The 13,994-nt window shown below is 32.7% G+C and overlaps 2 protein-coding genes across 9 annotated transcripts; one reads left to right on the forward strand and one right to left on the reverse strand.

Annotated features, from left to right (window-relative positions):
• Positions 1-5,146: 5,146 nt before the first annotated feature.
• Positions 5,147-8,582, reverse strand: LOC128194778 (cyanogenic beta-glucosidase-like). Of its 8 annotated transcripts, none has more exons than XR_008246143.1 (8): positions 8,282-8,582; positions 7,913-7,982; positions 7,760-7,813; positions 7,284-7,384; positions 7,130-7,174; positions 6,752-7,010; positions 5,721-5,786; positions 5,147-5,233 (listed from the first exon to the last, which is right to left on the reverse strand). XR_008246143.1 is itself a non-coding variant. In XM_052870874.1 (7 exons), exons 1-5 carry the CDS (start codon positions 8,284-8,286, stop codon positions 6,919-6,921), a joined length of 291 nt encoding a protein of 96 aa, XP_052726834.1. In that variant the 5' UTR covers positions 8,287-8,580; the 3' UTR covers positions 5,147-5,233; positions 5,721-5,786; positions 6,752-6,918. The 8 variants fall into 8 exon arrangements, 1 of the variants encoding a protein (XP_052726834.1); XR_008246141.1 differs by having other exon boundaries at positions 7,130-7,199; XR_008246142.1 differs by having other exon boundaries at positions 6,752-7,001; positions 7,130-7,384.
• Positions 8,583-9,705: 1,123 nt separating this feature from the next.
• LOC108322104 (probable terpene synthase 2) lies at positions 9,706-13,615 on the forward strand. The gene is made up of 7 exons (XM_017554082.2): positions 9,706-9,851; positions 11,228-11,507; positions 11,605-11,977; positions 12,203-12,421; positions 12,583-12,724; positions 12,827-13,069; positions 13,152-13,615. The coding sequence occupies exons 1-7, from the start codon at positions 9,744-9,746 to the stop codon at positions 13,455-13,457; spliced, it is 1,671 nt and encodes a 556-aa protein (XP_017409571.1). The 5' UTR covers positions 9,706-9,743; the 3' UTR covers positions 13,458-13,615.
• The last annotated feature ends 379 nt before the right edge of the window (positions 13,616-13,994 follow it).

Genomic DNA, 13,994 nt, shown 5'->3' on the forward strand with positions numbered 1-13,994 from the left:
ATGCACATACGAATATTTAAAGTGTTACGACTGGAAGGTGTTTGTGAGAATGCAACAGAGAGATGGGCAGAGGGTCTAAAATAGAGAGAATAACGAGTGTTAATTCTCATTAATCACAGCGGGTATATATATATACAGAGAATGGTAGACTATCATTTGACAATTAAAAATGTTAGAGTTTAGATTTATTTACAATATACCCCTCTAAAACTAAACTCCCTAGAAATTTAACTCCAAACTTTGCCAGGCTGATCGTCCATCATATTAGACTGCCGTTTTTTACTTCTGATATTTCAGTTGAACACCACAATTCTCACCATCGGGGCTATTTCCACTCTCTTGGTTCCTTCGTTTCTTCTTTCGACGTTTGTTTCTCCTTTTACCATGCCTATGCTCATCTTTTCTAGATCTCCTTTTCTTCTTCCGCGTATCATCACTAGTATCAGTCGTAGCTAGGCACTAAACAATCGTGGCCTGCAGATTCACCTTAAAGATTCGGTTTCGAGCAAGAGGGGCTTTGCGCACCAGCCGTTGCCTTTCATCAAACACTTCGATGAGTCCTTGTTGCATCGTCACAGTGTATCCCTTCTCCAGGAACTGTCCAAGACTTAATAAATTGTTTTTCATTGTTGGAACATACAACACGTTGTTCATGCAGGCTGATCGACCATCCTTGCGTGTGATCAGGATTTTTCCAGCCCCTTCAGCCATGATCACGGTGTTGTCGGCAAATTTCACGCTGCTTCTGACACTTTTATCCAAGTCTATCAGCCATTCCCTCTTGCCTGTCATATGGTTGGAGCATCTTGTATCTAACTACCAGCATTTATCGTCTTCTACATGGCTCGCATCTGCAGACATCAACACGTGTTCCAGTTCTTAACACCTGTCAACGCTCGTCCAGTTTCTTTATTAATAATCATTCGGTTAAACAACCGTTCGGTTTCTCCATCGACTCCCATTCGGTCTGAAGACACCAGTCGTCCGGTTTCTTCATTACGACCCGTTCGGTTTGAGAACAACACCACTTCTTCAACACCCGTTCGATTTGAAGGCAACACATCTTCTTCAGTAACCGCTCGGTCTGATGGCAACATCTCTTCTACAGCAATCGTTCGGTCTGAAGGCAACATCTCTTCTTCAGCAATCGTTCGGTCTGAAGGTAACACTTCTTCAACAACTACTGTAATTGAAGACCGTTCAGTTTCTTTATCAACTGCATTAGAAGACAACATCTGCTCGATTTCTTTACAAGCTGCACTTGAATACGACAGTCGTTCGTTTTCTTCTTCTGCTACATATGAAGATGACACCCGGTCGGTTTCTTCATCAACTAAATGCCTATCTTCACTTGACAGCAACAACACGTGGTCTGTGCCACAATGACACGCATCTGCAGGGCTTGTTGCTCTCGGCTGCAACACATGTTCAGATACACATTCACACCTGTCCCGCGCTATCTCTCTACACAACTCCTCTTCTACTCGTTCTAGAGTACTCATCAGCACAACAAGATCGGATTACGAATCACATGCCTCCTGAGCAAGGTTCACCGCCTCGTCATTCTTGTTCTTCTTCGCGGCTTCATTGTGCCAGCACTCTACAGAGTAGTGCCCGAACTTGTTACAGGTGTAGCATTGAACACTTCTTTTGTCCTTTCTTCCTCTACCTCGAAATTGTCTTCCCCCTCTACTGTTTCCCTCATTCTGCTCACTTGCATCATTTTCGTCAATTTGTTCAGAGGGTTTCGTACCTCCACCACCCGTTCGGCCACCGCGTGTCCATCCTTTGCCTCTTCCAGATCCTCGGCTCTTGAAGCTTTGATCATTTCTGGCTTGCAACGCTTGATTTATGCCTTGCACTGCATCCTTTTCTGCATTCTTTCTCTCAATCAACCTCTGTTCATGCGCTTTGAGGGAGTTCTATAGTTCTTCCACTCCCGTCGTTTCCAGATCTTTGCTTTCTTCTATAGTCACAACAATGTGGTCATACTGGGGCGTCAGCATTCTCAAAATTTTCTCGATAATCTTTTTGTCTTTCATAACCTTATCGCATGCTCTCATAGCATTCACCAAGATTTGAATTCTGCCGATGTACTCTACCATCGTTTCCTGCTCCCCCATGCATAGAAGCTCATATTTCCTCTGTAGGGATTGCAAACGGACCTTCCTCACCTTGTTGGAATTACCATATCCTTCTTGTAGGATATCCCAAACCTCCTTCGCCGTAACAACTTTCTAGACTTTCTGGAAGATAGCAGCCGACACACACTGATGCAACAACATTTGAGCCTTGCATTCCAACCTCTTGTTCTCCTTGTGTTGTCTCTTCACTTCTTTTGAGTCTCCCTTTAACGATTCTTTAAAGCCTTTCTTGACTATCTCGTCCACTTCTTGAAAGCCAAGAATTGCGTCGATCTTCACGCACCAATCATCGAACCCTTTGCCGTCAAATACAGGTAGGTTACTGTCAATCATTCTGGCCATCACTTCCACACTCCTTTCTTCTTGAAGCGTCTTCTTGAGCATCACAAAACTTTACCGAGTTTCAGAACCTATCGCTCCTGATACCACTGTTAGGACTAGAAGGTGTTTGTGAGAATGCAACAAAGAGAGAGATGGGCAGAGAGTGTAAAACAGAGAGAGAATAACGAGTGCTAATTCTCATTAACCATAGTGGGGTATATATGTATACCAATGCTAGACTGTCATTTGATAGTTAAAGACGTTAGAGTTTAGTTTTATTTACAACATAAAGTACGGTAAAAAAAGTAACAATTAAACGTAAAAAGTAACATATACAACAATAAAATTTAAAATTGTTAAAGTGACTAAAATGATGTCATTGTTTATCTTATTTAAGTTGCGTTATATAAAGATTAAAAAATAATAATTTAAAAGTGAGTAAGACTCGATTATATTAATATTAAAAAAATTTAATGTAAATAGGTTTTTTATAAATGAGTTTATTTTAAAACATATAATTTTTTTAGAAATTGATTTTTTAGAGTTTTGTGCTTGTCTAACTGAATAAATGTTATTGTAGGATTGATCCTTGTGATGAAATTTTTAATCTGGACTCATGAGTTTTTTCGTTTGAGTAAGTTGAATTTCAATCTTTTTTCTTTGCTCTTTTCTTATACCTGTTTTATGTGGGTATTGCTTCGTTTGCAAATGTCTATTGAGTCATCAGTTTGAATATTTGTCGATCAGTGATTCTAACAGTATATATTGATTGTCTTTCTGTTATTCGTAGGAGCAAATAAAGTTTCTTGTGTGTTTGAAGCTGTTTTAGAGCTTGTTGGCCATCTGTCAAGTAAGAGAAGTTAAATACCTTATTTTAAGTTTTTAATACTTGGATAGTATGAGTTGATATCCTTAAGTTGGATTAATTTAATTGAGTTGTTGAATTTGGGTAGTTAAGCACGTTGAAATTTTGTTGTGTTTAAGTATGTTGATTGATTTTAGTTTGATTGTGTGTTGTCTGGTATAGGGAAATCTAGCTATGATAGCTTGTTAAATGTTACTTGTTTTGGTTGTTTGAAATGATTAAATTGATGTTATAATTAGTTGAAATTGTTGTTGAATCGTGGTTTGGTAATAGGTATAAGTGATGGTTTGAAATTAGTCTAAAATTGGTGGTTGACGGATGAATTTTTATGGGGATCGTTTATTGAATGAACTTGATATTTGGAGTATGAGTTTATGCATTTTAGGACTTGGTTAGCTACTTCAAGACTTGGTTAGCTACTTGTATTGTTGCAATTTGGTCTTTGGTATGTTGAATATGTTGTTTGGTTTTTGGTTAATTTTGGTTTTATCTAATGGACTGAGTCACTAGCCAATGGAGCAAATTGGTATTCAATATGATGTTTAAAGATGTTTTTGAATCAATCACAGTGTCAAGAATACCAATTTGTTCATTTAGATAGGGCTTGAGTACAATTAGATCAATAATAAAAGTTTATAGTTTCTGGTGTGGCGTTGAGCGGTTCTGTGTGGCACTGAGCACTGCAAAGTCAAAGAGCTTATGTGTTATATGGCGTTGAGCGACACTTTTGAGCATTGAGCGCCATTTATTCTCTGTAGGCCTGGAACCTTTCCTCCATAATTCGCTGGATGAGAGGAGGACTCACTGCGTGAACATGTTTTCATGAGAATTAGCGTTGAGCGCCAAAGACATGCGTTGAGCGCCAAAGACATGCGTTGAGCACTCCTTGCTCTTAAGCCATTGCATGTTTCTGATTTTCCGATTTTTACTCTATTTGAATTAAGACATTTTGGATTTTATGCATGTGTATTATTATATTAGTGATGTTTCAGGTTATATCTGAATATGAGTAGGTATGGTATTTATTCACACATGATATAGTGTTTATTCAAGTATGATCTGGTAATGATGATGAGTTCGTGATAAGTAATGTGCATGATATATGTGTTTGACATAATTTCATGAATCTAGCAAAGAGATTCTATGGTGTTGTTCAGTAATGTAATGTATTGATGTAGGAGCACTACAAGAAAAACTTAAATTACATACAGCCAAAATCCGTATATAAGGCCCAAAATCCGTATATAATACTTGATTACATACGACTTACATACGGACAAAAATCCGTATATAAAATTATCGTAGATAAGTTATATACGGATTTATCCGTATATAAATTATATACGGATATATCCGTATATAAGTTATATACGGATAAATCCGTATATAAGCTATATACGGATAAATCCATATATAAGCTATATACGAATAAATCCGTATATAAGTTATATACAGATGAATCCGTATATAATATCCGTATATAATATATCAAAAAATATTTTTTTACATACAAATTATCTGTATGTAACATACAATAGAGAAAAAATAATTATTTGTAAAAGATAGAAAGCTTTGAAACAAAGAAACTTACAAATACAATATTATATAAGGTTATTGCTATTATTAGTTTCAACTTTCAACGAATGTAAAGAATTTATAATATATAATTATGCTTAAAACAAATAATTAAAACATAAAAATTTTATTGAAAGACTTTATAAATAGAGTTCAAAACAAACCGGCCCTTGTACAATATAGAGTTGAATATTAACTAAACTGTAATTTACACCTAAAATAGAATCAAGCTGTACTAAGAAAGAAACTGTGAAATAATTGCTGCTAGCTCTACTAATGCTACACAAAAAATTATTGGATGGACGACCTTCTTCAAGCTTGATGGAATCTGAAAACAAAGGGAGGGAATAAGAAATGACATAACTATAGTAGACTTAGATTGCTGGTCATTGAAAACAAAACTAGTTAAATAATATTTCAAATAGATCTATTTGTCTTAATGTATAATATTTCAAATAGATCTAAACACATGGCAGATAAAATAAAACATTTAAGATATAAACATTTGTAATTGCTATGCTTCATCACCCTAAAATGGGCAACTTTTACATAGTTCCAGAAAGAAGCACAACTGGGATTAGAATAGATGATACAACCTACGTTTTATTAGTGGCTGATAAATGAATAGCAAAGCCCTATGAAAATAGTACACCTCATCATTATAAAACTATAGATATTTATGTTACTTATTATTGACTCAGCCTATGTTAAATAAAATCAATACTGCATGTTAAAAATTATTGACCAGCCTATGTTAAATAAAATCCTTTTTTTTAGTTGTAAGTTTTCAAAAAAATAAAATTTTAATTTCATACCTCTTGCACTTTTCCTTTCCTTCTCTCTGTTTCCTGCTTGCACCTTTCTCCATGACAGAGCAAGCTCTGGAGATATATCATACTTGTTACTCCTTATATAATAAAAGTCCAACAAAGCTTTAAAATAAAAATATTATAAGTAGAATTCGTTAAGACATTCAAATAAAAAATAATAATCCAAGAAAGATGGGTAAGTTGATAATGTCATTCAAAGGATACAAGTTGAAAAGCTAAAATGGAGAAAGGCTTTTGAGAGTTAATTGAGATCACAAAGTACTTAAAAAACTCAAAGTTCTACAATACTGATATAGATCATCTATACTAAGAGTGTTCAACAACCAATTCAATACAACATTGTGGTAATTAGATTGAAATTAAAAAGCAAAAGGAATAAAAAAAGTCTTTTTTCATGCGATTATTATGAACTAACATCTATTTTTATGTATTAACCAGGACTTTTGTCACCTATGCTATATTTTATTAAGACATTATGTTTAACTTAAAATTTGAATTATGTTGTGAATTACATGAGATGTGTTATTTGATGTAGAATTAATTTGCGCATTTCAATACTACATCAGTTATTTTAATATTTGTACAGTGAGTTACTTCTATGAAAGTATTTTCATAAATTATAATATCTTAAAGGCATAGAAGAAAAAGTGGTACTGGAGAAGAAATAAAGCAATTGAAATCTTGATGGCCTTAAGAATAAGGAAAATAGTTAAGAAACCAACATTTAAAAGAAAGGTTGATATCTATATCTTTATTTTGAATCCATCTTACTTATTAACGTGAATGGTTCTTATTCTTGTAATGCTTTGCACTTAAAATTATCAGTTTCTCATGCTCTTTTCCACTATATAAACATTCTTCCAATACAAAAAATACTGGATAAACTGATATTTCACATGCTAGCAAACACTTAGAATTATAAGTTTCTCATGCTATTTTGCATTTAATATATTAAAAAATATGTTCCACAGTAACAAACATAGCAAGTACGAAGCTGAAATTTAATAAAAACTCACCTGATACTTAGTCTTGTACACATTAACCACAACTGAATGAGCAACAAGTTGGTGATGTGTTGTGAAATAGGGTTTTGTTCCTATATTAAAGTGTGTGATTTTTTAGGAATGTTCCCAAAACATTTTAGCAAAGCATTCAAGTGAAAATGTTAATTAAATTGCAAAACTTACACAATGCGAGGACTTAAGAAACGCCCATATTCATCTTCTAAAGATTGAGGAAGATCCCAATGAAATAGAGTTACAAATGCTTCAAAACCTGAAATTATTTTAATATAAAAGATGATTAATATTAATGTTTTATCATCACCAATAACATGAGAAGTTGCTATATGTAAAGCATAATAAAAATATCCATAATAAAGTTTTTATTCTTACCATTTGCCAATACCTCAATGATAAGGTTGTTGTAAGAGTCAATTCCTTCATGGTTTATACCTCCACTTAGCTTTCCATATGTGAATATATATGCAGTTTATAGTAGATAAATAAGTAATGATTGTAATGAAACACCCAAACAAGTAAAGCTTACTCCAAAATAATCATAGATCTATATTTGAATTACTCGGAAGAATTCTTGACCATGTAAAATCTATAAACATTATTCATATCCTTCATAATCTGAACATTGTCCTGAAATATAAGATGTAACAAAACATGTTTATTTGAAAACGATGGAAAACAAACTAAAACAACAATTCTTTAAATTTTTTTAATGTTTAACATTTCTTTTAGTTAAACTTTCCTAGGGTCTAGTCTAAGTAATAAATAATCATTTAATTTGGATAGAATGTTCTAAATATATTTATCTAGAGTTTGATAAACAAGCTCTTAATGGTAATCATTAGGTGTAGCAATAATCGTGATAAGAAATGAAATTTACAAAAGCAACACTTTATTTCATATTATATGATGCAAATATCTGATAAGCTTTCAGCGCTACTTTTCATTAGTGATGATAGTTGATAAATTACATCAAAAGAAACAAAAACTTTGAATCGACAATACCTTGTAGCTGTGATACGAGTCAACTGCAACATCCTCATTGCTTCTGTCTTCTACCTTTTTTGCATGTTAATTACTATATATCAATAATTATATAAATTTTGGAAAAGATCTTCAGTATAACCATAAGAGAAAATCAGAATCATATATATTTACCTGGATATTTGTGAGTGAAGGTATCCCAAATACTCGGTCCTCTACCACCCTCATTGGCTGCACCTTCATACTGCATACATACATAATCAAGCAGAGCAGTCAAACAGAGTAGGATGTTGTTTGGTTCTGATTTGTGATGGAGAACCCTAGAAAAAGAGGGTCTTTTTTTTAAGTTTTTAAAATTGGGTCATTATAAACCCTACCCCGAAAGGCCAACTACATGTGTTGGCCTCCGATCTAGACAACAAAGCTCAAGCCCGCATAAATGATTTCACGTGAGTGAACGAAAGAAAGAAAAGAAGAGAAGAATTAGTGTTTTCGGGTTTTATGAATTTAGGGATTTAATGATGAACGAAGAACATGACTTACCACATCAATGAACAATGAACGAACTCTGTGTGTCAAGAAGTAGGAAGAACGATCTTCATCAGCGAGAGCCTGAGCGATGAACACTGTGAGTGAACGCGAGCCAGCGGCAGTGAATGACAGACTGAGCTGAGAGTGAACGAGAGTGGAGGCAACGGGAGGGGCTGAACTGAGAGTGAGCAAGAGGGAGTCAGACTTGGGCTTTGTATATCAGTGAGTGAGCTCGGAAGGCTTCGTATATCTCTAGAGAAGGTGCGACAATGACCGGTCTAGGGGACTATTGATGCGTCAAGAAAGGAGAAGAAACCTAGGGTTCGTACTTTGAGAGAACTTAGAGTAGTGACTAAGATTATTGATTAATTTTGAATGGAATTTGTAAAAATTTTAGATTTTAGAAAATTGAGGGAAAAGGGTGACCGTAAGAGAGGGAAAAAATGTAAAATTTTTAGATTTTGGAAAGTAGTGGGAAAAGGGTGACCGTAAAAGAGGGAAACGAATTTTTAGATTTTATCTTTAATAATTATTATTTTTAATTACATACAGATTATACACCATTATATACGGATGTTGGTTTTCACAAATTTTCCCATTCTAACATGCTAAAATTTATATATGAATTTTATATACAGAAAAAATCCGTACATAAAATCTGTATGTAATTCACTTTCTAAAATCCGTATATAAAATCTGTATATAATACATATATTATATACGGATTAAAATCCGTATATAAATATCAGTAAATAATTTTGCATTTTTCTTGTAATGGAGCTCCGAAATAGGGGATGATCGACATTCCAATAACCATTCAACCTTAAGTAGAAAATGATGGGTTATATCATGAGGAGTAAAGAAGACCCTATCTATGAATTGTCTTGGGCATACATGTTTGACGGACTAACCTTGGGTGGACAAGTTATTCCACCATACAAGTGCAGGTCCCCTAGAGTTTGACATCAATACATATATCCAAATGGTCAAGTCTAAAATGAATGATTGTATGTCTTAGGATTGATTGACCTATATTATATGCTTAGTTAAAAGTGTTGAATGATTGTTTTTGGTAGATTAATTTACCCTTTTCTTTTTTTTGTCAATTTGTGTGTTTCTTTTTTTTTAATGATCATTTTAATAGTGAGTATATGACTATCCGGTGTGGACCGGGAGTTGAAAATTATGAACACCACCAAATTGCATGATTGTATGGTTTTGAGAAGAAACAAGTTGTTTATTCTTTTGTTTCTTGCTAGGTTAATTTTGGTTATTAGTTTTGTAATTTATAAAGGATATGTCGGTATCTTTTACTTTATTTTCTTTTATACCAACCAAAGATTTGGATGACAAATTGAACAGTATGATAGCATTAGAATATATATATATATATATATATATATATATAACCTAGTATTTGCCCAAATCATCCATCATTGATAAATCACAAAGAAATATTGAAAAGAAAATTACCATGTCTCTTTCGACAGAACACGCACCCTCCGCCATCACTCGACCTTGTGCAAATTTTCCTCCAAGCTTTTGGGGCGATAGTTTCCTTCAGTACGATTCAGAATCACTGGTACTATATTTTACGTTTGAATTTGCAATTTTTTACTTTTATCTGCTCACAAACGTAATATTTTAATGATTATTGGCTAGTCTAGCTAGTTCCTCTGCAACAGATTCACCACGAGCACAAATATGTAAATAAAAAGATTATAAAGCTTCAGCCATTATTGGGTGAATGCAGAGCTTGAAACTTCTGTTTACAAACTGTGGCATTTGTTTTTGTTTTTTTTTTGTTTTCAAAGCTGGACTTGTACAATATATAGTATTGTATAATACATTCAGATAAATGAAAAAGAAAGAGACATTAGAGGCGGTGGATGGTCCTAGTTAAGTTAAATTGTTGGGCAAGTATTTCGGTAGAAATAACTAAAGAAATACGCATTCTGGTATGATTTAATTTTATCACAGTAGTTACAAAATGTAAATTTTATTTTGATTAGTCCATGATTGAAACATTGTTTTCTACTTTTCTTTCACTATCTGGGCTTTCTGCGTCACAAAATAATGAAAATACCAGTTGTAAGAAAGATAAGGAAAGGATAATAATATTTTAACAACATTTTTTTGACAATATTTTAACATCATCTACGAGTCATTATGTGATTGGTCAAAATTATTCCATAATCAATAATAATAATCATAAACGTCATGAATCAATAATAGAATAACACGTAGATAATGTTAAAATGTTGTTCAAAAAATATTGTCAAATTATCATTATCCATAACAAAAATAGCAACAGAAAGCTTAGACCAAATATTCCCTTTCCAGCACAAATTTTTGTATAGGATATAATGGTTGTTCTTTTCTTCTTCTTTTTTCTTTTTCTTTACTCTCTCTTTCTTGGTGACTTTTTTTTTTCTTTTTCACATGAAAGATCCTTTTTATGAAAGTTATTGTCTTTTTGTCTCTTTTATGAAAACCTAATACAAAAGATTGCATTATTTTAAATTATATAATAAATTGATAATTCGTAAAGAAAAAGTATCTCATTTTTTTTAATTAAGTCCGCGGGTCCAATAAATTAGTGACTCACCTGACAATCTATGCCACTAATATGAACATGAATAAAGAGGACAATCAATCACATATATGCATTAATATTAACGTAGTCCAATTGTTTATTAATATAAATGACAATCAATATGTTTTAAATCTTTCTAAAACATATTGAAACATATTGACACAATGAAAGATTAAATCAATTTTAATCAATCAAGACTTTACAAAATCTTTTAGAGATATATAGAAAATCCTCCTACATCAATTATGTTTTTATTGTGTAAGCTTAGTATAGGTTTCGAATTATTCACACGTGCATGTTTTTAGTTCCTCTTCCCATCCCATCTTCATTACAAAAACTTCTTTCTTTGCAACTGAATGCAGGAAATCAATGACAATATGAAGCAACAATTTCACATGCAGAAGGAAGAAGTGAAGAAGATGTTTCTATCTTCAACCAATAGTATCTTACAAAAACTAAATTTCATTGATTCCTTGCAACGTTTGGGTATATCTTATCATTTTCAACATGAAATTGATGAAGCATTAGAGCAAATCTACAACTCATCTACAAATGATAATGTCATAATAGAAGAAGGTTGTCTTCACTATGTGGCGTTACTATTTCGTTTGCTTAGGCAAAGAGGGTATCATATTTCGTCAGGTATCTAGAACTTTGCCACCATATCTACATTACAAAGCGATTCATGAACCATATTATATGCATAGATTATGTATAATCCAACTAATGTATTCTACAGATATATTTAACAAATTCAAGAACAATAAGGGAGACTTTGATCAAAAGATTGCCAAAGATGTACAAGGATTGTGGAGTTTGTTTGAAGCTTCACAGTTAAGGATTCACGGGGAAGATATATTAGATGAAGCACTTGATTTCACACAAACTCATCTAAATTCCTTGATTAATCAATTGAGTCCATCCTTTGCTGCACAAATAAGTCATTGCTTAAGGAAACCCTTTCATAGGGGAGTTCCCAGGTTGGAGGCCAGACGTTACATTTCCTTTTATGAATCAAATCCTTCCCATTGCAAAGTTCTTCTTACATTTTCAAAACTAGATTTCAATATGCTACAAGGATTGCACAAAATAGAAGTCGGGAGTATCACCAAGTAAGTATTACAAATCTGTAACCGTGTATTTGTAGAATAAATAGTTTTAATAGAACATATGAAGAACTAAGAAAAGTTCACCACAAGCAAAATTACCATATTCATTCATAACATTGCCTTATGCTGATACAACAAAACATTTAAATCATAAAAGATGAAATAGTTAAGTTGCTATTAAGCTATCAACTATCAATATGACATTAGCTGTGTTTTTTCTCTATGAAGATGGTGGAAAAAGTCAGAATTTGCAACAAAGGTCCCATATGCAAGAGACAGGGTAGCAGAGTGTTATTTATGGCCAATTTCCCTGTCTTATGAAGCTGAATATAGTATTGCACGAAGGATAGGGAGCAAATTAATTGGGTGTATCTCTCTTCTAGATGATACTTATGATGCCTACGGAACAATAGAAGAACTTGAACTCCTCACACAGGCAATTCAGAGGTTGATCTTAGTTCAAATTATATGATATTATCACAATGGGAAATTTAATGATTTGAAAAGCCTTCACCAGTTGATAATTTTTGTTCTACTATTTCAGTCTCATGAATTTATTGTTTTCAAATTTGAATTCATAATTCTCCTTTTGTTCGTATGAATTTCAGATGGGATATTAGTTCCATTCAATCTCTCCCAGATAGCATGAGAGTAGTGTTTAATGCAATTATAGAAGTGTGTGATGAAGTAAAGTTGGCTACGATAGAGAGTAAAAACTCGAACACAGTGGTGCAATGTGTTAAAGAAGCTGTAGGTTTTTCATTCATATAGTTTTTAACTAGTCGATTAATTATGTTTTGCATCATTTTCCTATAAAGTAACTAATTAACATTTAAATTATTTTACTTGCAGTTTCATAACTTGGCACGAGCCTACTTGACTGAAGCAAAATGGAGTCAAGAGATTTATATTCCAACATATCAAGAATATAAGGATAATGGAGTTATATCTTCTACATACCCTCTTATGATAACATCATTTATTCTTCTAGCAAAATCAGCACAATACGTGTTTGATTGGATTTCGAGTAATCCAAAAATCATTGAAGTTGTTTCGCTTATTGGCAGACTTGGGAATGACATATCCTCACATAAGGTACAATATATATTTATTTTGACTCAAATCTACAAAAATTTAATGGTGCTTGATGTCTTGGATTTGCTTTAATTATTTGTAGTTTGAACAAGAAAGAATGCACGTGGTTTCAGCAGTTGAATGTTGCATGAAACAATATGAGATTTCAGAGGAAGATGCGTACAAATTCATTGAGAAAGAGATTGAAGATTTGTGGAAGGTTATAAACGAAGAGTGTCTCAAGTCAGACCTTGTCACTAAACCTATGCATGATTGTGTTCTTAATGGAGCCCGCATAACTGAACTTGCCTATGAAAACTATAAGGATAAATACACAGATGGGAAACTATGGAAGGATGACATTGTTGCATTACTTGTGGATCCCATAAGCATGCAGGAAGAGGAGTAATAGAAGTGATATCCATTATAAATAATTATTTACATATTTATTTTGCATCTCTTTGTTTGAATGCATTCCAATATTTTATTTGAAGTGATTACTCCAATGTTATGTAATATATATGTTTATTGTTGCATATAAAGTCGTACTATAAATAATTTTCTTAATGGACGTAATTATTTGTTTTTCAAATTTATCAAATTGAGTAAACTTTTAAAAAATTACATAAATCTAAGTTCTGCTTTGAATATTCCGACCTTAAAATGAAAAAAAAAAAATGTATTGTTCACGATTTTAGACTAACTGAAAAGAAAGAAATCGTATTTTGAAAAATATGACTTTTTTTTTCTTAATTTTTTTTATAGAAGTCGAGCTTTATAAAGATGATTTCACTTTTAAATTTTTTTTTTTTGGTTTTACAAAAGTCGTACATGCATAGGCCGTAATCTTCACTTTAATTTTTATGTTTTTTAAACTTTTATATAAACATATCTCTTTTATTTTAATATTTTGATTAAATCACTCCTCTAATTCCTATTTCTGTTG

Source organism: Vigna angularis, chromosome 11 (assembly GCF_016808095.1).
Source record: "Vigna angularis cultivar LongXiaoDou No.4 chromosome 11, ASM1680809v1, whole genome shotgun sequence".
Taxonomy (NCBI): Eukaryota; Viridiplantae; Streptophyta; class Magnoliopsida; order Fabales; family Fabaceae; genus Vigna; species Vigna angularis.

Excerpts from the sequence above, each read along its gene's own strand:
- LOC128194778 (XM_052870874.1), bottom strand. Across the intron at positions 7,814-7,912 it reads CTTCACTCACAAATATCCAG|GTAGAAGACAGAAGCAATGA; the intron begins GTAAATATATAT and ends CATGCAAAAAAG. Across the intron at positions 7,200-7,759 it reads ACTCGTATCACAGCTACAAG|CTAAGTGGAGGTATAAACCA; the intron begins GTATTGTCGATT and ends ACATATGGAAAG.
- LOC108322104 (XM_017554082.2), top strand. The coding sequence starts at position 9,744 with ATGTCTCTTTCGACAGAACACGCACCCTCCGCCATCACTCGACCTTGT. Across the intron at positions 11,508-11,604 it reads AGGGTATCATATTTCGTCAG|ATATATTTAACAAATTCAAG; the intron begins GTATCTAGAACT and ends TGTATTCTACAG. Across the intron at positions 12,422-12,582 it reads CTCACACAGGCAATTCAGAG|ATGGGATATTAGTTCCATTC; the intron begins GTTGATCTTAGT and ends TATGAATTTCAG.